The sequence below is a fragment of the Carassius auratus genome, linkage group LG30F (genome assembly GCF_003368295.1).
Source record: "Carassius auratus strain Wakin linkage group LG30F, ASM336829v1, whole genome shotgun sequence".
Lineage (NCBI taxonomy): Eukaryota > Metazoa > Chordata > Actinopteri > Cypriniformes > Cyprinidae > Carassius > Carassius auratus.
The window spans coordinates 578,868-605,941 of record NC_039294.1 but is presented as its reverse complement, the minus strand read 5'-3'; the positions used below and the strand labels follow the sequence as shown (position 1 = coordinate 605,941).

Here is a 27,074-nt window from a genome sequence, read left to right as displayed (position 1 = left end):
TGGGCGAAGTATTATTTTATTAAGAATTCTTAATACATCTAACATATTTGACCTTTGACCCCACAGGGACTTTGATGAACGCTGTGTGGATCAGTGCTACGTCGCCGTCTGAGTCCACTCCAGGTTGAACTCCAGTACATCACATGTGGGTGTCCTGGATGAGTGACGTTTGGGGTGTGGCCATGGACCGGCTCGATCAATAGCGCCCCCTGTGGTAAATTTAACAGCCCTGTCTATAAGAAAAAATAATACAATTTAAAAGTTTGAGCACAAAGCAAAAAAAAATGTATTAAATATATTATAATATATTTATTAAACAATCTTGAAAAAAAGTGTTATTGGTTTCCATAAAAACATTTATGCATCATGAATGTTTTCAGCAATGATAATAAAACTTTTTTGATAAAACTTTTTTTTTTTTTTTTTATAATCAGAAGTGTTTCTTGAGCAACAAATCAACATATATGATTTCTTAAGGATTGAAAATGGCACATCCATCAGCCTATAAAAATAACTGACTACTCATGAAGCCACACAATCTGCAGTATCATTGATATCTGTAGCTCAACTGTGTTGTGCATCAGAGGCTTATGCTTAAAGATTAGGGTTTGTTCAAATCGTTTAAAGTAGTTTGTACTGTCATTACACTGTCAAGGCTCATTATTTAGATACGTTGGAATTCTAGTGAATTCAGGGAAGGTATTTTTCCTGTCACACTCCCTGTTTGTTAATTTTCCCTGCAAGTGCTTGCCAGTCCTGGCATTTCCTCCACACTGCAGGGTCTTTAGCGAGTTTATCCAGTGAGCCTGAACATGTCACATGCACAAGCTTAAACACAAAACAAATACATTCAATGCATCCATTAAATGTCAAACATTAATGCAATTTGAAATGCAATTATTTCACTTTTCAATAAAGATTCTTTATTGGCATCTAATTCTAATTCCAGAACCTTTAACATCCATGGAAACTTTCCAATCCACAAAAGGTTCCCCACAACTTATTTGCTCAAAAATACAGTAAAAAGTTATATTCAAAATATAATTGAAATTTCTAGTTTAATATATTTTAAAATGTAATCTATTCCTGTGATGCAAAGCCGAATTATCAGCAGACATTACTCCAGTCTTCAGTGCCACATGATTCTTCGGAAATCATTTTTTATTGTTATCAATGTTGGAAACAGTTGTGCTGCTTAATATTTTTTGTGGTAACTGTGATATATTTATTTATTTCAGAATTCTTGGAGAAATGGTGTTCAGTAGCACAACATTTATTTATATTTCACTGAAGAAATCCTTTGTAATGTTATAAAAGTCTTTAATGTCACTTTTCATCAAATGTATTCAATTCTAATCATATTTTCTGTTTCTTAAGGTTAGGGATTTGGAACAAACTTATAACCTCATGTGTGAGCCTCACATTTCAAGGGTCAGATCAGGTTGCACATTCACTCTTTACAGTCTTCTTAAAGTTTGTGTCCATATGTCTTGGACTCTGAGTGTTTCATCCCATGAGATTCCATTTGGCAACTGAAACATCTCTGAAACGTGACATTTTTCTCTTATCACCATGTTTTCTTGGAGATGCAGTGAAATCCCAGCTTTATGGGAATGAGAACGACTCTCATGAAGCACTTCATGCACTCGTGCACCGCCCTGCTGAATGAATCAGTCCCACAGGCAAAAAACAGGTGTGTGTGTGTGTGTGTGTGTGTGTGTTCAGAACAAACTAAATAAACCGTGACCAGAAAAAACATTCCAAATGTTTCGAAACTGGGGTGCACGTAACACAAAACAGATATAGGATTTGTGGAAAGGCAGAGGAATACACCATGAATTCTCCAGGGGGCCGGAGACACAGTCATAATATTGACTCAGCCGAGTCGATCTTCCACCGAGTCTAAACAATACTAGCCACAGCAACATACACGCCTGTGATACACAGCTATGGCATGAGGCTCTAAAAGCACTCACACATACCCTCAAATGGAAGAAAAATCATGGTAGCATGTACTTTCATTCAGTAAATATATAAAATATTACTAATATTACAATAACTCTCTCTCTCTCTCTCTATACAGTATTGTTCAAAATAATAGCAGTACAATGTGACTAACCAGAATAATCAAGGTTTTTCGTATATTTTTTTATTGCTACGTGGCAAACAAGTTACCAGTAGGTTCAGTAGATTCTCAGAAAACAAATGAGACCCAGCATTCATGATATGCACGCTCTTAAGGCTGTGCAATTGGGCAATTAGTTGAATTAGTTGAAAGGGGTGTGTTCAAAAAAATAGCAGTGTGGCATTCAATCACTGAGGTCATCAATTTTGTGAAGAAACAGGTGTGAATCAGGTGGCCCCTATTTAAGGATGAAGCCAACACTTGTTGAACATGCATTTGAAAGCTGAGGAAAATGGGTCGTTCAAGACATTGTTCAGAAGAACAGCGTACTTTGATTAAAAAGTTGATTAGAGAGGGGAAAACCTATAAAGAGGTGCAAAAAATGATAGGCTGTTCAGCTAAAATGATCTCCAATGCCTTAAAATGGAGAGCAAAACCAGAGAGACGTGGAAGAAAACGGAAGACAACCATCAAAATGGATAGAAGAATAACCAGAATGGCAAAGGCTCAGCCAATGATCACCTCCAGGATGATCAAAGACAGTCTGGAGTTACCTGTAAGTACTGTGACAGTTAGAAGACGTCTGTGTGAAGCTAATCTATTTTCAAGAATCCCCCGCAAAGTCCCTCTATTAAAAAAAAGGCATGTGCAGAAGAGGTTACAATTTGCCAAAGAACACATCAACTGGCCTAAAGAGAAATGGAGGAACATTTTGTGGACTGATGAGAGTAAAATTGTTCTTTTTGGGTCCAAGGGCCACAGGCAGTTTGTGAGACGACCCCCAAACTCTGAATTCAAGCCACAGTACACAGTGAAGACAGTGAAGCATGGAGGTGCAAGCATCATGATATGGGCATGTTTCTCCTACTATGGTGTTGGGCCTATTTATCGCATACCAGGGATCATGGATCAGTTTGCATATGTTAAAATACTTGAAGAGGTCATGTTGCCCTATGCTGAAGAGGACATGCCCTTGAAATGGTTGTTTCAACAAGACAATGACCCAAAACACACTAGTAAACGGGCAAAGTCTTGGTTCCAAACCAACAAAATTAATGTTATGGAGTGGCCAGCCCAATCTCCAGACCTTAATCCAATTGAGAACTTGTGGGGTGATATCAAAAATGCTGTTTCTGAAGCAAAACCAAGAAATGTGAATGAATTGTGGAATGTTGTTAAAGAATCATGGAGTGGAATAACAGCTGAGAGGTGCCACAAGTTGGTTGACTCCATGCCACACAGATGTCAAGCAGTTTTAAAAAACTGTGGTCATACAACTAAATATTAGTTTAGTGATTCACAGGATTGCTAAATCCCAGAAAAAAAATGTTTGTACAAAATAGTTTTGAGTTTGTACAGTCAAAGGTAGACACTGCTATTTTTTTGAACACACCCCTTTCAACTAATTGCCCAATTGCACAGCCTTAAGAGCGTGCATATCATGAATGCTGGGTCTTGTTTGTTTTCTGACAATCTACTGAACCTACTGGTAACTTGTTTGCCACGTAGCAATAAAAAATATACTAAAAACCTTGATTATTCTGGTTAGTCACATTGTACTGCTATTATTTTGAACAATACTGTATATATATATATATATATATATATATATATATATATATATATATAAGATAAGATGTCCCATTTTGGTGTCTGCATCAAATTAAATATACAAAAGATTTTTTATATATATTTTTATTCATAGAGATATTAAATTCAAACAAAGTGTCTACTGTTTCATTGTGAAAATAAAATGTCAATATCTGGAAGACAATATGGAAAACATACTACATTTGACCTGAACTTATTTAAATATATAACAGAAAAATTGATCATACTAAATCTGATCATACTAAAAACTGTCATTGTACGGCCAAAATACTTTAATTCATTTAATTCATCTCTGTCTTTTGTGGGCCCGTCCTTCACTCTCCTCCTCACAGCAGAAATGTGAGCTTTGGTGTCAGGGGACATTATGAAAACAGAAACTGAACTGCTAAATACAGAAGCCATGTGTGTGTTGCTGGACTTCCAGAGTTCCTGCAGGTTTTGGTAGGACTTCAAACAGGATATATAGGTCTTCCACCTCATGTAAAGGGCTTCAAACTACAGTATAGCACTTCAAAACCAGCCATGCATCATCTGGAGGGCAGGAAGAATGTATATGGATCTAATGACTAATGCAGAGCGGGTCAGCGATGGGTAATTTTGTTTATCTGTGACTGCTCTGGTTTAAAACAAAAGTTGAACAGGAATGGAGTCTACAGAGTTCAGTGCCAATGAGTTTTTCACAAGGACCGTAAACCAAACTGAAATGCACCACATTTCAAAAATACTTTCTCCAATAGTTTAATGTGCATGTAGAGATGGCCATAATAAACACAATGGCTCTGTACTGCTGTTAAGATCATTCACTGTTTAAAAGTTGGGAGTGAGTAAGAATTTTTTGTTGAAAGAAATCAATACTTTTATCCAGAAAGGATGCATTAAATTTATAAAAAAGACAGAATTTCATTTTGATTAAATGCTGTTCTTCTGAACTTTCGATTCTTTAAAGTATCGTGAAAATGTGCTGTGTCAGTTTCCACAAAAATATTAAGCAGCACAGCTGTTTATAACATTATAACACTGATAATAATGTTTCTTGAGCAGCAAATCAGCATTAATGATTTCTGAAGGATCATGTGAGACTGAAGACTGGAGTAATGATGCTGTAAATTCAGCTTTGCAGCACAGGAATAAAATACATTTGAAATTTTAAACCAATGGTGTGGGTTTGGGGCGGAACAACCTCTTTGGACAAAAAGTTTTAACACAGTCAACCTTTCTGCCAAATAGTGGTGATCACTAAAATTTCTCCTTGTATGGAAAAATAGGAGTAAAAATGAAAAAATTCAAGCATAACAGAATTTGTACTGAATTTGATCTATTCCTTTAAAACTACAGGAAATGTTTCACAAGCTCTGCATATCTTTTGGCCACTGCTCCACCACTTAATGCACTGCACAAAACATTAGCACATTGTTTTTTTTAATTCGTGCATGTTGGCAGAGCATAAATGTGCTAAGCTAATCAGTTGAACCTCATTACATTTTCATTTGGTCACGCAAATGGCAAAGAATCCTGACTTTGTCCATTTTAAAAGCATCATCTCGACATCCTGCACACAACATTATTACAGAAGACTATCTGTATGTTATTTTTTGCTTCTCCCATACATTAAACACCTGAGTCTCTGAGGAGCGAATACATAAAGGTTAATGGAATGTGAGTGTAATAGCACCACAGACTGAAAGCTAATGTTTGGAAGGAAAGATAACATGAGAACGGAATGAAACGCACGACCATACAGGAGGAGCATGCATGCTCAGGCAATGACTGACAGACAGAAGGAGCATTTAGTACAGGTACTGCATGCATACTTTTGCAAATTATGCATGCATCTAATAAATCAAAGCTCATTTTAAAGTCCAAAACTCTTTCCTGTGCTTTCACCAACAGTTGATTCTTTCTGCCTCTCCTCTTTTCCTCCTTTGCAACTTTTTTGTTCAATTGCCAAGTCAGAATGAGTCATGTTTTGTGCTGACACACTGACCTGGTTACAATTAGTCTCAAGTTCCCTGCATTTTCTGAGCATCCACTCTGAATAACAGGTTACTATTAGATCTTATTACACGGCTCTCTATTCTGATAGGGTCAATCATGGCTTTCTGCAGTCAAATATTGTTGTATAATAATGTAAAATAGAATAATTGGTTGTTTATCCGGCTCTCTTTTTTTCTGGATTATAAAATCTTTTAAACTGAGATCAATATTTCATGTTAGTTTATATGATTATTTGGTAGTAAGCTATGTAATAAGTGGGATAATTTAATGTCAGACGGTCATTATCGGGAGAATACTCTTTCAGATCTACTCTGCGGACACGGGATACAGTCGGCCCAGACACTGATGTTTCATCGTAGAGTCACTCTGAGGGCCAAACACTTCTTTTTTCAAACAAAATGGGGGCCAAAAAAAAAAAAAAAACCTGGTGACCACCAGGTTTACCAGAGATTATCACTAGAGGTGTTACTATCTTTAATGAATAAACTGTAACTGAAATTAAGCTGAAATAAACAAAATGTAAATATTAAATGAAAAATTTAAATTAACCAATTTAAGTACTAAAAAAACTAAAATTGAAATAAAATTAAATCAACGCTACATACGAATATTTAAAGATAATTATATGTAATATTTTATAGAAATATATTTAACATTTAAATTACTAAAAACAAACTAAAATGAAATTGAAGACTGAAAATATACTAATAAAACCCAGTTCAAAATATAAAAGTATATATATATAAAAAAAAAAAAAAAAAAAAAGAGGCTTCTCAAAGAAAGATATTTAGATCAATCTGAAACCTACAAAATGTGATGCATTTCAGAGTAAAACAGATTTTAACATTGATGACATTAATAATGTCAGGATTTGGCAAGGAGGAACTCAAGTGCAGACAGGAATCACAACACGCAGTGTTTATTAAAATCACAAAAAGGGGAAAACAAAACCCACGAAGGGGAAAATCATGACTAGGGCAGATACAAAATAACTTAACAGGACTGGGTTGACATGACAAACAAAGATTCTAACACTAACTACAAAAACAATAACAATAACAGGTCTCACAACGTCTTCTTCCAAGAGCAACACCGAGTAACAATATATCACAGGAACAAGTAGACACGCATATCACAATGTGGAACAATCACAATGAACCGACAAAAGACAGAGCGCACTAGGGGATCTAAATAGGGGAACTAATCAAGACACAACAGGTGGCACAGGTAAGGCAATCACGACAACTGGGATAACAAGGGGGGCGGGGCAAGGGAACGAGACAACACAAGCACATGGCCCAAAGACAAGGCCATGTGCTTGTACACAAAACACGGGTCTGTCATGATCCTGCCTCAAGACTAGAGAAAAGTCAGGACATGAAGGCAGAATCATGACAAATAAATGTTATGTTTACATTATGTCGATATTAACCAATAGATGATATCGGATAAAAAAATATTTTTTTGTTTGTTTTTTAGGGAAAAAAAATCTTTAATATGCACTGGCAAATCGTTAAGAATTAAATCAGGAACATGCTTTAAAGCTGCAGTCCGTAACTTTTCTTTTGGTTAAAAATGATCCAAAATCGATATTTGAGCAAGTACATAAACAGCTTTGAAACTATCACCTTACTTTAACCTGATTCACAACAGTTAATTTATAATAATGTTTTTTAATTTGAGTGTTTTGGGTAGGTTTTCACGGGAAATTTGAGCATTCGAGTTTATATCTCGCAGTTCTGACTTTTTAACTAGCATTTGCGAGTTTATCACGTAATTATGAGGAAAAAAAAGTCTGAATTGTGAGATCTACATCTTGACTGGCCTGAGGGTGAGTAAATCTTTATTTTTGGATGAATTATTCCTTTAACTGTCAATGACAGCATCGGCACTAATGCAAGTACAGCAAGTGAATTCACACCAGACATGAATTACCTGATATGTAAAAGAACTGACAGATTAAATCAGATATTTCTCACCAGTCCCTCACAGGTGCTGACTGCAGCGGTTCCCTGCATGTAACCATCAGTTACTGTGCCAATGAGGTGGCAGCCGCCGCTCCCAGATGTGTGTGACTGCTTTTCTGTGAAACTCCCATTGTGTTTCTCCAACACATATTCATTGGAGAGCAGATTGTCATTAGTGGTTAGACTGAGAGTGAACTCCTGACCTTTGTAGTTGAGTTTGTAATACACTCGCCTCTCTGCTGAATTCAGGTCCCTCTTATGTCGCCTCTCAGAGAAGTGATGTGATAAAGAGTAGGAGATGAAATTCCCATCTCCGTCCACTTTTTCAGGATGATCCACATAAAACTCAGCGTGCTGTTTGATGAAGAGCTCTAGAAATGAAAATAAGACAATTCCCCTTTGAAAACAATCTTTTTTTGTAGCAACACGTGACAAAAGAAATAAATATTGACATATTTCACCCTAAATTCCTATATTTGACCTATTTTATTTACCTGTTCTCATTTAATGAAGGCTGTAGGACCTTTAGAGCAAACTTTTTGTTGTATATCTTATATATGTATACACACATAATTTAAAAAAGTATATATATATATATAGCATTGTATTTACAAATTTTCCTTTTAAATTTAAATTTTAAAAACACAGGCGCTTATTCATGAGATGTATCAAGTCATTTTAACCATTCAGAGAGAAATGTTACATCTAAACCACCATGAATGATTGCCTTTGATCCTTAAACATAATTATATATCATGGTCCTCTTCATGTCAGACAACTTAAAACAGTCAAAATGACTGATGAATGTGTTGATTTATCAAGTAAACCTTGTATTACAATGAACAGCTGTGTATGTCTCCCAAAAAGCATGGTATACAAGACTGAGTGTGATTATATTAAAGTAAAAAAAAAGGCACATTAAGACTGAACAATTCACACATTAAAGGGTTAACTGTGCTTTTACAGAATGAGATTGCATAAAGTTCAGAACTCCATAAACAGAAACTTGGACTTTACTGCAGCTGACCGCTTGCCTCAGTGAAACCCTTGGCAAACTGACCAGCTCCTTCAGTGGACACAACAACATAAATGTTGTAAATAAGATAAGAACAAGTGTTTGAATCTTATGCGTGGAAACACAAACCTTGTTCTGTGTCTGGAAAGAGGTAATCCGGTTCAGAGCTCTTGACGTGGCTCGCAGCCAGAAAGAAAACACAGTTGAACCGCAAAATCGCAACGCTGACCCGGCTTGACATGTTTCTGCAACGCAAAATGAACGGAGTAAATAAACGCTCTGCGTCGAGGAACTGGTTCAAGTCAGTCCTGAGGGGAGTTTCTGGTGAAAGCAGGAGACATTTGGGCTCAGAGACGGAGAAAGAAAATGAGCGGAGAATGAAGGAATATGATGTGGAGTGGGAGGAGAGATTCTGACTGACTGTCCTCCTGTTTCCACGCGCGGGAGGAGAACATATCACCACGAGAGTCGAAAAACAACGCGCCGCAGGAGTCAAGGGATGCACGCGTTATTGGAACTTTGCACAAACAGGGCACAACATGGCCTGAAGGTCTTTCTTTAATTACATTCCAAAAAATAGACATTAACAGCTTCTTATCCTACAGAAAATCCAGAATTTGGGACGTGTCTCTTAAGGGATAATGTGCATAGCCGCGAGAACATATTTTATCTGAGGGTGCTGGGGGGCGGGGCCATGGTGGGAGATTTTTTGACAAAATCCTAATATTCAGTGGCGGTTCTACACTGAATTACACCCTGGGCGACACCCCCTTCGAGCACCCCCAACCCCCCCAGCATATTTTACTATAACAACATAAGTGAAAGAGAAAATTATATTTCTCAATTGCACAATCCTTCATTAGAACAATGGAAAAACACACGTATTTTTCTCCTCAGTTATTTAACTATTGCAATTACAACAGGAAACACACTTTTTAACATTAGCCCTTCATTCATGACATGGATATTTATATTTATTGAACTGAAAGCCATCCTAAACAATGCACAGTGTGCATTGCACACATTAAATTTCATGCTAACACACTTTTTTTTCATTTAAAAGAAGACGTTTCGCTCTTTATACAAATTTGCTCACAAGAAGTCAGAAAGGTGACATAGTTCGAAAATTTGACCCTATTAACTCACCCCACCCCCAGAAGATTTTTTTTTAGATTTTAGCATGTTGGTGAAGCGTTCTAGCGCACCATGACAACGAAATAAAGGAAAAGAGACTACATATGCTTAAAGTAAAAAAAAAAAAAAAAAAAAAAAACACATTTATACCAAAAACAATGCAGCACTGTTGTCATCTGTGTTCATACGTCTCTTTGTGAGCAGTGCAGTGGAGCCCCCAGAAAATTTTAATGGGGTGACCAGACATTAAGAAAAAAAAAATTAAGGGTTTGCAATATTGAAAAAAGAAAAAAAAAAGATATCTCTGGAATTTCTGGGATTTTATTGATAACGATAATTAGACAGTATTTTGCTGAGTGTTATTGTGCTGATATCTTATTTCTAATTGTATTGACAGCTGACTGCTAAATTTTTTTTTTACCTTTACACCATTTCTTAGGTCAAATACTTGCATTTGGACTGTTAACAAGCAAATGCAATCAGTATCAACAAAACTGATCTTTGCAATGGAGAGAAAACAGAAGCTGCATCTGAAGTGTCATTTAGATGTTTTTACACACTGTTTAATGCAGCTCTGTGGGACATGGAATACTTTAACCTGCAGTTACAAATGAATAAATAATGTTCACACACTCATTCATAAATTCACCCCGTCCCTGTTAAGCACCTACTTTTTGAAAATCAAGCGGTGTTTCTTTTGATGACCAGTGCTGCGCAACTCTTTGCAGTATTGAATATGAATCACTAAAAGAGATATGAAACAAAAGCAAACTCAAACTACACTCTTCCAGTGTTTTTGTAATTCTGCCGCTGAAGATGCTAATGCTTCAGCTGCAGCAGGTGACACAAGTCGCTTTAATGTTTTAATTGGCAAGGCTTAAAAAAAAGTGCAAATGATTACATTTCGATTGGATGTTCCAGTGGCCCCATCGGAGCATTATGGACAGATCAGTCAACTGTCCAGAACGTCTTTCACACTGGCCTTTGGACATCAGATGGTCATGATCAAATATGTTATCTTTATTTAAAGTATAAAAAATATATGAGAGAATGATATGTTAAATTTATATGTATATGAATACACAAGTGCATATAAATGAATAAAAATGTAAAGAATAGTGAACTACAACTTAATTCAGATCAATTCATGTTTATTTGTATAGTGCTCACTACAAAACAGCTTCACAGAAAACTTTCAAGTTTCTCTTGTACACAGGAGTAAATAATCAGAAGTGAATATGTCAAAGTAATGTCCATGTATGACGGAAATGTAAACAGTTCCAAAATAGTAAAAATCTTTCCGTTAGTTAATGACATGTATTTAAACAGAAATGGTGAACAACTGATGAACAATAATGACTATAATTCTAATTAATAGTAATGTATGGAAAATTTGGTAGTTTTGTGATTGGTACACAGTCAATCTCATTGGATTCTTCACCTCACAGAAATTCTTTATTCTCATATTCTGCTCTGAAGAATCTTTTGGAGATTTTTTAGTTTTTTGTTGAGGTTCTCTTGCTGCTTTGTCTCCATGTACACTGAAGCTGATCATACAGAATTTCTTCAGATTTTAAAAAGATTTCAGAAATACACCATTCAGGACTTATGGATTTTGTGTCTCCCCTTGGGAGTTTTTTTTTCTTGCCCAGCATTGTTGTGCATCTCTAGCTCCTGGTCAATAAACTTACTGTAGTACATTTGGATCACATAGACTGTATAAATATTAGCATTTCCAAGATGGTAGCTTTTGTCCAGTCTCGTTACAGAAAGAAATGCGTAGTCAGGTATGAACAGTTTCATAGTTTGCAAAATACATCTGTCAGATTCTGTTTATGATTAAAAACATTTATTTTAGTTGTATGCTTTTTTATATTGCATGTTTAAAACTACATCCTGGATATGTATTGCTGCCTCCTAAATAGATTTATTCTCATCAGAAATCAGGAGACATTATTTTAAATGATTTAAAATCAACAAGTGTCTAGAATAAAACATGAAATATGAAAATAAAAATCCATAATGGTATAGACAAATCTCTGTCAAATATTTCCTGGATAATTACAGAAATGTGTGGGAATTCAATCAGGTCTCAAGGACCCACTGTTTCAAGGACCCACTTCCATTTTCTCAACGTTCTCATTTTCTTCATTTACAGGCATGTTTGCTCCAGATGTATCCTCAAGGGGCCCGAGGCCAAAATTAGCATTTATACCTTTAAATTTGGAGAGTAATTTTAAAATGTCACTTCTTGTCATGACCTGTGTGACAATAGCATCTATGATGGATGGCATGGAATAGGCAAATTCAATAACACTCCTATCTCTCTGACCTTCTTCATAATGAAAGCCACCAGAATGCATTCCAATCAGACAGCAGTGTTCATCAAACACTGGAGAGCCAGAAGATCCATGATAGAAACAAGAGTCATAGGTGATCCGGTTCTGATGTAGATACGGCCAACATCCCCATGACACATATGGACAGGAAACATTCTCAGATATGTGTTTATTTATACTCTGTAGTTGCTTCTCACTCCCAATGATGAAGCACGGGTCCATCTTCTTAACCTCACCATTTGGGTGTCCCACAATGTAGATCCCACCACGCTTAGGAGGGAGGACATGCTTATAGCATTCAAACAATTCAGTACAGTCATCCGGTGCAGCTTCCAGTTCTAGAAGAGCAAAATCATGGAATCTGCACCTGTCATTTGTTTCAAAACCATAAGCAACAACATCATCTTTTATTGATATAACTTTTGCATGAGATCCCGAAACTTCATAATTAAATGCAGCTGTCAGAGTCTTTGAAAGTTTAATTGTGTGAGGATGCTCTGGTGGGGAATGAACAAAGTCCTTGACTACATGAGCATTAGTGAGGATGAATCTGTCGAAGACTAAGAAGCCGGTTCCTTGGGCAGAATCTTCTACTTTAATCAAACACACAGAGTCAGAGAGTGTCATAATCTGCCTCACTTTGCTCACCTCAGTGAAACATTGAACGCCTTTGTCATATGCTTCTTCAAATAACTTTTGAACTTGCCCTTTCTTTCGCTGTTTTAGCTTCTTCAATACATCTTCACATACAGACTGGAGAAAGTTCTCAATGTCCGTGGAGAAAGAATTTCCAGAATCACCAGAAACAATTCCAGAAGAATTCGCTGTTGCTTGCCCAACAGCTGAAGGACCTGCAGAATTTGGCTTTCTCTCTTGAATTGTTTTTTGTTCAGTGCCGTTAGGATGCTGGTCTGGGTCATCTTGTGCTGAACTAGCAGCTGAAGCTACATCAGATTCCTTCTTGACTTCAGTTACTTTCTTTTGGTTTTCAGGTCGTGTGTCGCCAGTAGTAATTATCTGAAATTTCTTCTTATCAAGATACTCAACAGGGTTGCCCATTTCATACTTGCACAATTGATCCTTCTTTGGTACTTCTTTAGATTCTAGATTGAGAACACAGAGTTTCTGGAAAATTGTATCACTGAATCGTCCATCATGCATAAGAGCAGTTTCAACTTCCTCTCCTTTGTATGCATAAACACAAGCATAATCAGCTTTGTCTGACAGTTCATTATTTTTCATTATGTATTTCATATTCTTCTTTCCTTCTGTTTTAATGTAAAATGTGACTAGGTCCGTCCTGGGGTATGAAAGTCTTTCTTGTGTCTCTTGCACTGTAGAAGCTTTTATTTCCTTCTTAATGAAGGTTATTTGTAAGATCTCATCTTTTTTAATAAGACAGCAGGGGAAATCCATCTTCACAGCAGCTTTGTCAGCTCTCAGGATGACCATTTCTTTCTTCTTGTCATTTACATTCTTATTCACTCTGAAAGTGTCGCTTGTTTGAAGGGCATCAAGCACAGTCATGGATGTATTACATGACACAAAAACTGGATCAGGTTTAGAGGTGAAACAAAACCTGAGAGTGTGCTTTTGATCTTCTGTTCTCTGCTAAATTCAGATAAACAATCCATCATGTACATGTAAACAGACATTCAAGTGAATACCAAATGGTGATTTATTTTTTACTACTTGTACATGTTAAAGGGAAACTAAAAAAAAAGCATCTTATCATGCTATCCCAGATATACCTTTCTTTCTTCAGATGAACAAAAAGACTTTTAGAGAAGTAATCCATCTCCATGTAATGCAAGTTTATAGGACCCTCAAAGATGAAGCTTCAAAAATACACAGTGAACAAGACATCATGGCATATGACCCCAGTGAATGAATCTATGTCCTCTGAAGCAAAACGATAGGCATGTTTAAAATTTTTAACTCTTTACTCTAAACTAATAAACCACTGCATCTGACTGTCATGCATTTTGTAAAGCATGATGTAATCACATTGTAAGCCTCATGTGAAAAGTGACAGTCCTCTGAGCTTCCACATTGCACAAGTTTCACAAAGCTTACATAATGATTAGCAACATGCTGACATTTATGCCAAGTTGACATATGACAGTTGACCTGGGCAAAGTCCTTTTAGACAAATCGTGCCACTCGGCCGCCATTTTGGCAACGCCTCTGGGCAGCTATTTCAGACTAACAAGACATGACTGGGCAGAGAGTCAGAACTGCAGTTTCACTGGTCACCAGGACATAAAAACTGCATATATAGAAACAGCAGTAAAATATGATAAAAAATAGCTGAAAAAGTTTGATGAATGTGCCCCAAAATTGTGGCCTAGTGGTTAGAGTGTTTTACTCCTAACCCTAGGATTGTGGGTTCGAATTCTGAGTATATGTCACGTCACTTCACTTCAAATATGGTTTAAAATGCCTTTTTCCCCACAGGTTATACTGGCATACGCAAGGGTTCACGACACCAACTTCATTTACGTCTCTATACGCTGTCGTAAAACCTCAACTGTGCGGATGCGTCAGTGGAACCAGACGATAGGCTTAAAGAGCCACACAGATGGAAAATCAAAAATTACCTGTATTACAGTGTATGATGTAGCTGTCCATCAGTGTAAACAATGTGCAAATAATTAAACCAAAAAGTACACGATTTATAAAGTTATTGGCTTCTAAAGTAAGGAGTCGACTCTGAATCGCTGAAACGAGTCGTTATAGATTTCAAATCTTTTGCCCATCTCTATGTACGTCACTAGGAGCACTTTGCATAATAATCTCCGCCTACCGTGTTGGGAGAAACGGAACTCTGACCTGCCCCACCCCCCCACACAGACGCTCTGGTTGTGTGATAGCATCATGTCGAGGAGACAGTGTGTTTTTAATTTTAAAGGCAAGTTTGTTTTATTTTTACTGCCAAAGAATGAAAATCAGAAGAACCAATGGCTAAAATTCATTTTCACCACAATACCAGAGCAGTACAACAAATCCCTTTTTCACTGATGACTGCTTTTCTAATCTCGGTGAGTACAGCGGGATTTTCAAAGCGTTTGGCCATAAAAGAGGGTTCATTACCAACTTTATTTAGACCAACAAGCATCTCCGAATCACAACGCGAAGTATGATTATGAAGTTATGTGTTTGTTTTCTCCCGAGCGTCTTATCAGTATGTGTGCTGTCTGCAGCCTTTCTCTGCGCTGATCGTCATGTACAAACACGTCATTAAAATGAAGTGTAACTCCGTGAATACTCAACGAAGAGACATGAGAGAGATATCTATAAAAAGCTTGACATGTCTACTTTAAAACTAAACAAGTGCTGCCGAAAACAGATATTCTGTGATAAAGTAATCCATATGAAAACAACGCAATGTCCGTTTTTCACGTCTCCCTTCATTATATCTAATGTGACCACGCCCCCGCGCTGAGCGCTCTATTCAGATTCAAACTGAAGCGCGCGGCTTGAATACACCCACACAGAAGAAAAAGCAGCGAGACTGTTCAAGTTTTTTATTTTACTGTTTGCTTCGCGGTGAGAGGAATAAGACATAATTCACCCCAAACAGATGCTAACGCATAGTTTACCGTGGAGGTGTGTGCGGAACAACCAATCAAACCTGACTATGTTAGTTGACCAATCAGAACACAGTATGCTACTGAAAGGTGGGGTTTAAGGAAACTGAATCTTTTGAACAGCTTCGTGCGAACCGTTTGGGGATCTCTGAGAATTGAGGTAATTTTAAAATGATATTTTGACAAAATTACAATGTTTTTTAACCTTGGATGGATTTAAACCTAATGTACAGGACTCATAAACAGTGATAGGAAGCTTAGAATTTTCATCTTACTGGCACTTTAAATGTTTCCCGACTTGACTGTTAAAAGCAGATGATTGGCTTTCCAGCGGGAGGGGCAGGACATGTGCATACAACCGCCATCTTTGCCGTTATGGGTTTTCCTTATATAGTTGTATTGAGGATTTAGGAAGTGGCATGTCTCTTATAAATTGTCTCTGCCATAAGTGAAGTCTCAACCCTCTGGTGTTTGGTCATTTTAGACCAGAATGTGTTTTGAATTTTTAAAATAGTCACTTCATCAGAATGGTTTGAAACCTGGGCTTGTACGATCTAAAAATAAGCCATGATGCTCAACTAAGAGGTTGAAGTCAGATTAGATTAACTGAGTTCTGACGCCGGCAAGATGGTGAATTGAGCAGTCGCTTTTTCCAGAACTCGTTCAAGTTAGTCCCAAAGTTAGTTTGAAGTAGTTGAAAGTCCATTGTAAAGAGGTGTCATGGATGCACAGAAACTAATTCAACCGGCCAAATTCATAAAGGGCTCCAAAGAAAAGAATATTCCGCATGAAGTCGGTGGGAAAGGTGACTCTTGTGTTACGGAGCACGACTATGCTATGGACACCGCTCAGCTAAACAAGAGGGACGGTACTATCGATTCCTTACCAACTACGCCAGTTAAAGATCCTGCAGAGAAAAAGCCCAAACCAGCTGATGACGGTGAGGATAGTGACGTTTCCAACAACGCCATTTTACAGGCAATTTTAGGTCTTGAAAAAAGAGTGGATGTGCAATTAGCTGATCTGAAGGAGCAGACAAAACAAAGTAGTGTCATGATTGCTAGTTTAGCCAAAGCTGTTCAGTTCAACGCGGAGGAAATTAAAGAATGCAAAAAGAAAGTTGAAGATTTGAAGAAACAAAACGACCAGCTTTGCAAGGATAACGACGATCTTAAAAATAGAGTGAGAGAGCAAGAGAGATACAGGATGAGGTGGTGTCTGCAGATTAAAGGTTTGGAAGAAAAAAGAGATGAGAACATTCCAGAACAAGTCACCGAAATCCTCCGGAAAATCGCACCAGATCTTGAGTCGAAGGTGGAGGATGCAGTTGACGTCGTTCATAGAACAGGGAGAAAGATGGATAACAAGATCAGACACGTTGTCATTCTATTTGCAAAGAGATGGGTGAAGGAAGAAATCTGGCGTCGGACCAAGAACTCGCAGGTCTGCAAGGATAAAGGCATCCGCTTTGCTGAAATGTTGCCGCGGGAGGATTGGGAGGAGAGAAGACGCTTGTGGCCGCAAATTGAACAAGCGAGGCGCGCTGGAAAACTGGCTTTTTTCGGGGTCCACATGGATACATAGACGGACGTCGGATTGGAGATGAAGGGTGAAGTAATTAAATATGACTGTGATATAATGGAAACGCTTGTAAAGGGACATTATAACTCTATTAAGGTTTAAGTTAAATCACTAACTGGACGGAGTAAACAAGGGTTACATTTACTGTTTACTTCTTTTCTTTTTGTGTTTGCTGTTCATGGAAAGTGTTGACATTTCTTTTGGTTCATTAAACGTTAGGGGCCTGAAAGACATTGTGAAAAGGAAAGCACTTTTTTATTTTGTAAAGGGCAAAGATCTCAGTGTTTATTTTTGCAAGAAACTCATTCGGCTGATGTGGATGTAGCTTTTTGGACTAACCAATGGGGAGACAAGATTTTATTTAACCATGGCTCCAATCGCTCGGCAGGTGTGATGCCCTATTATAACAAACATTTATGGATATAATAATGATGGACAAAACAAGAAACTCATGGAAAAATTAACAAATGTGATATCAGAGCTTAAAGTGCGGTACCCCACTAGCTATATTTTAGTAGGAGGAGACTGGAACATGACTCCGGATGAATGGGTGGACAGGATGCCTCCAAGACTATGCAAACCAAATTGTAATGAGATCATTGAAAGTTTTACGACAGATAATAATTTAACTGATGTTTGGAGGTGTCTCAACCCAGATGTTGAAAGTTACTCATGGTTTAAGCCCAATGTGGGTAACAAGTCCAGAATCGATTATTGGATGGTGAGTGAAGACATTCTAAGAAATACTTTACGTTCTAGAATTTCTAAAGCACTCTTGACTGATCATTGTTTCATAGATTTAGTTTTAGGACCCGCAGTGAAAGAAGTTAGGAATAAAGGGTATTGGAAATTTAATGCCAGATTGCTAAAGAATGAAGACTATTGTGTTCAGATTAGAGAATTGATAAAAGAGAATGAAGATAATGAATCATTCAGAAATAATATGGGTAGATGGGAATTTATTAAGTTTAAGATAAGACAATTTACTATTAAATTTAGCAAAAAACTCAGCAGGGAAAAAAGGGAATATGAAAGCAATTTACTTCGAAAAATAAATATGTGCTGTAGTAAAGTAGAATTAAACTCTCAAGAGAAGAATAAACTAATGGAGTTACAAGTTAAATTAGATGATCTTTATATTGAAAAAGCTCAGGGTGCCTTCATAAGATCAAGGGGCAAAGTGGATTGAAACAGGTGAAAAAAACTCTGCATACTTTAGCAATTTGGAAAAAAGTAGACAGTTAAAAAACTCTATTAAAAGTCTAATAATTAATGGAATAGAAAATAAAGAGAGAAAAATAGGTTTTCTCATTCTACTCTGAATTATATTCCTCTCATTATTCGGCAGTAGATGCCAACATCCTGTTTGATAAGATTAAGAACTCCAGATCTTGCATTGATGACTCCTTTATGGATATATGTGACTCGAATTTTAAAATCGAGGAACTGGATTCAGTTATTTCTAAGATGGCCTTAAATAAATAAATTCTTTCAGGAGTGATTGCTGCAAGAGTAAAAGAAGGCATCTCTTCTATAATTAGTGAGACACAATCTGGCTTTCTGAAAGGAAGGCTTATTCATAATAATATTAGACTTGTATTAGATTTGCTTGATTATAATCAGATGGTTCAAGAAAGGGGGTTTATTTTATTTCTAGATTTTTATAAAGCATTCGATTCTGTTGAACACTCTTTTATTTTAAATACTTTAGATTATTTCGGTTTTGGAAGAAAATTTATAGATATGATTGGATTGGATTGTTATATAATGGAATTAATAGCTCTGTTGCTTTAGGACATGGCACTTGTTCTAGATTTGAGATTAGGAGGGGAATTCAACAGGGGTGTGGTAGCTCACCATTACTGTTCATAATGGTCGCTGAAATTTTAGCTATTTTAATTAAAACCAGTCATATTGAAGGTCTAAATATGATGGACAGACAAATTATAATAAGTCAGCTAGCAGATGACAACTTTATTCCTAAAAAATGAAGAGCAAATTCCCTTAGCACTGCAAGTTATTAACCAATTTTCCAAAGCATCTGGTTTGCAGCTGAATATGAATAAATGTGAAATTCTGGCATTACATGATTATCATTCGCATTCCTTATACAACATAAAGATTAAAAAGGAAGTTAAATATTTAGGGATTACTATCTCTAAAGATAAAGCAACAACTGAAAATATGAATGTTTGTAACAATGTGGACAAATGTAAGTCTATTCTTAATAGGTGGCTGCAGAGGGATGTCTCAATTTTTGGGAGAGTGTTATTATCGAAAATTGATAGTTTGTCTAGACTTATTTACCCGGCTTTCTCATTTCCCATCTCAACAAGAATGATTAAAAAGATAAACACTGTTCATTTTAAATTCATATGGAGGAATAGATGTCAATATATAAGAAAGATTGATTTAGTTAAAAACTATGAGGACGGGGGGTTGAATGCGATTGATTTTGATATTATGAATGGTGTCCTGAAGCTGAAGTGGTTAAAGTCTCATCTGACAAATTGAAATTCCTTTTGGTTCACTGTCCCGAATATGATTTTTTTAAAAATGGGTGGGATGGACTTTCTCCTGCGTTGTGACTTTGAATGTAGCTCATTACCGTTAAACTCTCTGCTTTCCATCAGCAAGTACTTCTTTATTGGAAATTAATCTATAACCATAATTTTACGCCACATAATACTCCAGTTTGGAATAACAGGTACATACGGCTCAGCAGAAAATCTGTGTATATAGAGGAATGGAGATCCAAGGGCATTTGGGCTGTTGCACATTTTATGGATGAGACTGGAAACATGTTACAACATGAGGAATTCTGTAAAAAATACCAACTTCAATGTAATGTTAAGTATTATGACAGAATTCTAAAAGCCATACTAAGTTCTTTGAGAGCAATGGTTAGAGAAGACACTCGATACTCTGCCGTCTCCCCTGTCCTTAGTCAGTTCTGCATTGAAGGCCTGGATTTTTGTGATTTTAAATGCAACAACAAAGTTATTAAGAATCTTCTGATTAAAAAATATTATCCCAACCCAGTAAAAAGGTTTTACATACTTAAGGACTTTGAAGTGGAAAAAATTAAGAAAATAAGGAAAAATTACATTTCATTTCCACTCCCACCTAAAGTAAAAGAAGTCAACTTTAAAATCTTAAATGAAATTTACCCAACAAACAAATTCTTGAGATCGAGATTCAATTTCGATCTAAATAATTGTGTCTTCTGTGTAGAAAACATTGAATCGTTAGAACACCTTTTTTTTTACTGTGACCCAGTCCAATTTTTTTGGAGAGAAATGCAGAGCTGGCTAATGTCCAGGGAAATTGTATTGTCTTTATCTGTGAAGACAATTCTTTTTGGTGTTTTTGATGAAAATAAGAATGTGGACTTTGTACTTAATTTTCTTTTGTTATTTGGTAAGTTTTTCATTCATAAATGCAGGTATTATAAAACCAAACCTACTTTGACTCGTTGGAGGAATGAGTTGAATCTTCTAAGTAAATCTCTTAAACTTGTGGAGGAAAGGAAAGCCCTTAAATTATTTGCTTTACTTGAAACATTTAAGTTAATTTGAAAAGTTTTGTTCATTTTTTTTTTTTTAACTGCTTTTGTTTTGTTTTGTAGCTGTATCTATAATCTTATGAATGTTTTGTATGGTATTGTTATTGCTGATTCTGCTCAATATTTACTGTAGTATACGAGAATATGCTTAACTGGTTAATGCCTTGTATGTTTGTAATTATTTTCATTTAATAAAAAAAAAAAAAAAAAAATTAACTGAGTTCTGACCAAGCGCTCCTGTTCAAATTAGATTGTGGGTAACAAAAATGTTTCTGTCTTCTGTTTTTTCTGTAATCATGATGCAAAAACTGACACTTCAAATCAACATTTATAAAAAGGCAAACCTAGCCTTTGATAATAACTGTACATACATGTATATCAAATACAACATCTAAAAAAGTATGTAACTGTGTCTGAAAACACTGTCCATTGCATGTGCATGCACAAACACAATCACACACTAGACTTGTGCCAATATTCAGTAATGCGACCTATCATGATAATGAATATGCACTATATTGTTATCGTAGGCACTTCAAAATACAGAGAATAATTATTACAAATTATACCGAATTTTGAATGCATTTTAGGAATACTTTTCCTATAAACTGGTCACAATGCACAACACCTATGTATGTCCGGCACATGAACCGCCCTTAGTGAGAGGAGGACTTTTTGTGCCCAGAGGAGGAGACGATGAACCAATCTGTATAAGGCGTGAGACCTGAGACCGCCTTGGTGATTGACATAAGTTATGCTCTCTGAATGGACCAGGACGTGGTGGTCTTTGATGGTTGGTAAGAAGTAATACAGGTGCCGTGATCACTTTCCTTCTGGAGGTCATGCCCATCCCCACTCGTCTGAAACAGGTGAGTGGTCCTCCAGGGGGCCACAGCTTCGATACAGCGGTGGTCCACCCTGACGGGAAATCTCTTCAAACGCCAAGCGTAAGGCGGGACTTGGGCTTTTAGCCAAAATTAGATGGGTTGCATGTGGAGCAGGCCCAGCTGGGTTACAGAGGAGGCTGCGGCTACAAGGCCGAGTAGTGAACTGTAGCGAGTTGCCTCGTTTAATAGTTTCCAAAACCTATCTCGAGATCCCTGGAGTGACTGCCCAGGCCGTATAATTGGAGCCAAGAGGTTTTATTTTCTCAAACGAGAGCTCCCCCTTAAAAGAGCGGGGAGTCTACATTCATATAAGTGATTGAGAGAGGATGAGGAATTTTGCTCTTTAAAATATGTGGGTCCCCTATCACAGCGGTACAATATTCAGGCATGCGCTGCACCTGCTAGACGTAACCCGCTGAAAACGAAACTCCGTCTCTCTCAGAGATGTTCAAAATGGTGAGGAGTGAAGGCGAGCTGTTTTTGGGGTCCTTCTGGCCGAGGTGAGCACCTCAGGATGGCTTCGGTGACTCGGGGTCCAGCACAACTCGTGGCCGGGGACCTTGATGCTTCATTAAGGGGAAGCGTTTCGCCAGCCTGTCTTCCGCTCAGTTTCTGCCACCGCCAAGGACACAGAGTCATCGACAGTGATGTCATCGATGACAATGTCCTCCTCTGATGCACCGAATGAGACCAGCTCGCAGCTGAAGAGGGGCACTGGTCCTCATTTGCAAAGCACATCCACATAAGAGGACGCGGTGAGGGCAGGGCATGCAGGACGACATGAAACGATCTGCTGCCCCGCTGTTTTTTTCCTCTTAGGGGAGAAAAAAAAAAAGACGGGAGGGCCTGGCGGAGGGATTACCTTGATGGAACAAGGCAACCCATGAGCATAGATGAGAAAGGCTTGGAGGCCTGAAGTGCCATTGGTTTGTGTAGCTACACAAACGTGAACAAATCAGGCTTTAGCATAAAGGAAGTTTTCCCATATATAATGAGACTGAATGTTCGAAAGGGAACCGCTTTAGTGATTCAGCTGCACCGCTTCCTCTCTTTGACTTTCTTCACATCAGCACACTATAGCTGCTGCACAGTTTGTCAGTTGCCTAATTGGTCATTGTTGCATAGTCACAAAAAAAGTTTTTTTAAGGCATTCGGTACTCGCGCTCTCCAGGGACACTTTTCTGTGCACTCATAGTCACAACCAAAGCTTGTTGCGCTTGCTACACACACACACACACACAAAAAATACAGGCTTATTTTCCTGCATTTTTTTTTTCACCAGGTGTCACTAATCTACCCCCAGTTTAATGGATTTTAAAGGGATACTCCACCCCAAAATGAAAATTCATTCCAAATCCATAAAAGCTCAGTTCATCTTCGGAACACATTTTAAGATATTTTGGATGAAAACCAGGAGGCTTGAGACTGTCACAATGCTCTTCTGTATCATCCGAGCCACAAGCATGCACTGTTTCTACATGTATTTAGATTTGATTTGAAAGAAAAGCATCCTTGTGGCATGGATGATACAGAAGAGCATACACAGCATATGGTGATATGGAGAAACACAGGAGACTGTTGACAAAGGAATTGTTGAATAAAGTAGTTATTTTTATTTTCTTTGATTACAAAAAGTGTTCCCGTCACTTCATATAACCCAAGTCTGTCTACTGTCTCTGGATTTAGAGAAGCTCTGTGGCATTAAACTGTTTCCACTAACAGTAAAAACCCTCTTGCCATAGTCTATGTTTCTCAATTCACACAACAGGTATTGAGTTTATACAGCGACCACAATCGCAAACCATACAGTCGAGATCTCATGACAGAACAGAGACCGGCTGAATGATGCTTTCATTTAGATGCTAAACTCCAGCTTGTTTGTTTTTTCATCTAGGGGGGCACTACCGCAATGAGGAGCGATAAAATTAAAATAAGCAAAACACCAGGAAGAAAATGTATCTATGTAACAGCAAAGCTCTTATTCTGGGATTTGAACTCTAGATATCTGGCAACCGCACTCATGAGAGTCTGCGTAGTAGAGCAGTGTAGAGCAGTCCCGCAGTTACTGTACATGTTCCCTTTTTTGGACGTTTGGCGTGTTCTTTTGGGAAAGTATGCTTGAATTTGAAATATTCACAATATTTTTTACATTTTACATCGTCGTCAAAATTACTCTGATATTATTGCTAATATTCGATATATTGCCCAGCCCTAATTCTGACGACAACTTTCATACCTTTTATAGACCTTGACACTGCTATTTACTTGGCAGTCTATAGGACAGTCACAGTAGAGCTGAAGATTTTTGCCCGAACCCGATGGGACCCGTCGGGACCCGACGGGTTCGGTCGGGTTTGGCCTTAATTTCTATCATCTTAAGCGGGCTCGGGCCGGGCTCGCGCTCCGGTTTGCGAGGTAAACGAGCGGTCGTGTGATGTGTTTCGATTAGCACGAGAAAGATGCGAAAATGAATGCTGAGCAGGTGTAACGTAGGCTTGCCTCTGGTGATTACGTTTTGGTTGCACCAGCAACTAAAGCAAACTCTGAGGTGTGGAAAAGTTTTGACCATGCTTATAATGAGAATAATGAGTGAATAATGACGCACCATCAGTGAGAGCAGGAACGCGCTGAAGACATCTACAGTGGATTCAATCATTTTCCTCCACAAAAACATGTAGACCTAGCCTAATCTCTGTGAGTAAAGGTTTTTCAAATGATAACTATATATTAATTGAGTCTTAAATGCATAATGTTGACAGAGTATTTACGCTAATGTTGGCATTATTCTTTTATTAAATAAAGCAAATCCGGCGGAGCCTTTATCTTAATTTCGTTATTGCCAAATACCCATCTTAATTTAAAATTTATCTTAATTTAATTTTTTTTAAATGACTCGTTTTTATTGGTGCGTTGGTCTATTTATAGGTTAAATGAGCCTATGTCTAGAATGCTGAGATGTTACGATGTCACAGAGGACTTATTTTATTTCTTTATTCCAACTTCCAAGTGGTCTAGTCTACGTTAGTTATGAGTAAATTATGTTAAAACATGAATAAATTACTCATTGTTGACAAAAGGCAAAAGAGCTGTGTGCGTGCGCACATTTGAATAATGTCGGACTGTAAACGGGTTCGGGCTTTAAAAAAGCTGTCAATCAAAATGTACTTGTCGGGCTCCGGCCGAAACCTGTCGGGCTCGGGTCCTGTCGGGCCTAACTTTTAAGGCCCGATTACAGCTCTAAGTCACAGGCCTCCTGGTTTTCATCCAAAATATCTTAAACTGTGTTCTGAAGATGAACGGAGGTCTTACGGGTCTGGAACTACATGAGGGTGAGTCATAAATTACATAATTTTCATTTTTGGCTGAACTGACCCTTTAAAGATAGCATCAACTGAAAAATAGTATAAAATGAGTTTTTTTTTATTTTTTATAACACATATAGATATATAGATAGATATCAATCTCTATCCATCTCTATCTATCTATCTATCTCTATCTCTATTTATCCATCTCTATATCTCTATCTCTCCATCTCTCCATCTCTATATATATCTCTCTCTATCTCTCCATCTCTATATCTCTATCTCTATCTATCCATCTCTATATCTCTATCTCTCCATCTCTATATATCTCTCTCTCTATCTCTCCATCTCTCCATCTCTATATCTCCATCTCTATATCTCTATCTATCCATCTCTATATCTCTATCTCTCCATCTCTATGTATCTCTCTCTCTCTATCTCTTCATCTCTATCTCTCCATCTCTATATCTCTATCTATCTATCAATTCAATATTGCTTTATTGGCATGAATGTAAATTATACAATATTGCCAAAGCTTAGTGTACATATATAGAAAAAATAACAAATTAAAACAAAAAAATTAACATCACAGTAATGGAACTGATTATAATAACACCTTATAATATTAAACTAACAAATTATAACATTTGTGTGAACATTTGATACCACAGTCTTTAACTTACATATAAATACACAAACATCACTTGTGGTGCACAATAGGGTCAGACACACTGAGGTCACACACACACACACTCACACACACACACACGTTCACCTGCTGTCTCTCAGGCTGTGGCACGTCCACACGTATCTCGCAGCCAGTGCTCCTGTGTGTCCCTCTCCTAATATTATCTTTATTTTTTCTGTTTCACTAATTGCTGTAAAGTTCTGTATTAAATTGGTGAATTTGTTAAAGTATAGGTCTCTTATGGAGGTGTATTTCTGACAGTGCAGGAGGTGTGTCTCTGTCTCTTCTCTCTCTGGGTAACCAGCTCTTTCGGTGTCTGCCCATCTCGATGGCTAGACTGTGCTCACTGAGCCTGTACTTGGTCAGGATCAGTCTCTGCTTTGTGTCTCTGACACTCTGAAGATAATCTTCATATTCATAATCTGATTTTAGAGTTCGATAGAATTGTAATTTACTTTTTGTTTTAGTTTCTTGATCCCAATGTTCCAGATATGTACTTTTAGATTGTTTGATAATTTGGTTGATTTTGATGTTTGGATGAGAAGCAGTGTTGGTCTGAGACTGGTTAGTGTTAGTAGAATTAGTCTGGTTAGTAAGTCTCAGAACTAGCTGACTGAGTGGACTCTTTTCAGGGTTTAGTTCTTGGGTTTGTAGCGCTTTAAAATGTAGCGATTTCTGTGGGACTTGATTTAAGATGCATCCAGAATTTGAGCCCTGCCGCACTCCTCTTTTCTTTTCAGAATTTGAGGGATCTTTTATGCATATTTATAATCAATGGGAATCGGCCTAATTCTGCCCTACATGCGTTATTTGGGTGTTCTAGAGCGGTGCAGCCTAGACTGAACTGGTATCTGTGTTCCTGACATCTGGGCTTCTTCTGAAAGACAATAGTGTTGGTCTTTTTGAGGTTTACTGCCAGGGCCCAGTTCTGGCAGTAGTTGTCCAGCAGGTCCAGGTGCTGCTGTAGTCCCTGTGGGGTGGAGGACAGCAGCACCAGATCATCTGTGTACAGCAAAAGCTTGATGTTCTTGTCTTGTAGAGAGAGTCCAGGGGCTGTAGTCTGTTCCAACTGCACCGCTAATTCATTGATGTAAATGTTGACCAGCGTTGGACTCAGGCTACAGCCCTGCCGCACTCCTCTTTTCTGGGTGAAGAATTCTGTATGTTTGTTGCCAATTTGGATTGCACATTTGTTGTTCGAATACATTGATTTTATAATGTCAAAAACTTTACCCCCTACACCACTTTGTAAAAGCTTATAATATAATCCGTCAT

The 27,074-nt window shown here is 37.5% G+C and overlaps 2 protein-coding genes across 3 annotated transcripts in view; both read right to left on the bottom strand.

The window, feature by feature from the left end:
- The window catches only part of adamts12 (ADAM metallopeptidase with thrombospondin type 1 motif, 12), a 31,666-nt gene extending 22,388 nt beyond the window's left edge, over positions 1-9,278 (bottom strand). The window contains exons 1-3 of the mRNA XM_026240480.1: positions 8,843-9,278; positions 7,711-8,069; positions 53-233 (exon numbers count right to left, since the gene is read on the bottom strand). Coding sequence (XP_026096265.1) covers positions 53-233; positions 7,711-8,069; positions 8,843-8,954 — 652 coding nt within the window. The 5' untranslated portion in view covers positions 8,955-9,278. The remainder of the gene's footprint in view (positions 1-52; positions 234-7,710; positions 8,070-8,842) is intronic.
- A 1,703-nt stretch (positions 9,279-10,981) lies between these two features.
- Positions 10,982-27,074, bottom strand: part of LOC113067968 (protein FAM111A) — a 28,493-nt gene continuing 12,400 nt past the window's right edge. Inside the window, exon 3 of one of the 2 annotated variants that reach the window (XM_026240478.1) lies at positions 10,982-13,797. In XM_026240478.1, the coding sequence (XP_026096263.1) occupies positions 11,956-13,797 (1,842 nt within the window). In that variant the 3' untranslated portion in view covers positions 10,982-11,955. The remainder of the gene's footprint in view (positions 13,798-27,074) is intronic. The other variant, XM_026240479.1, reaches the window with a different exon arrangement.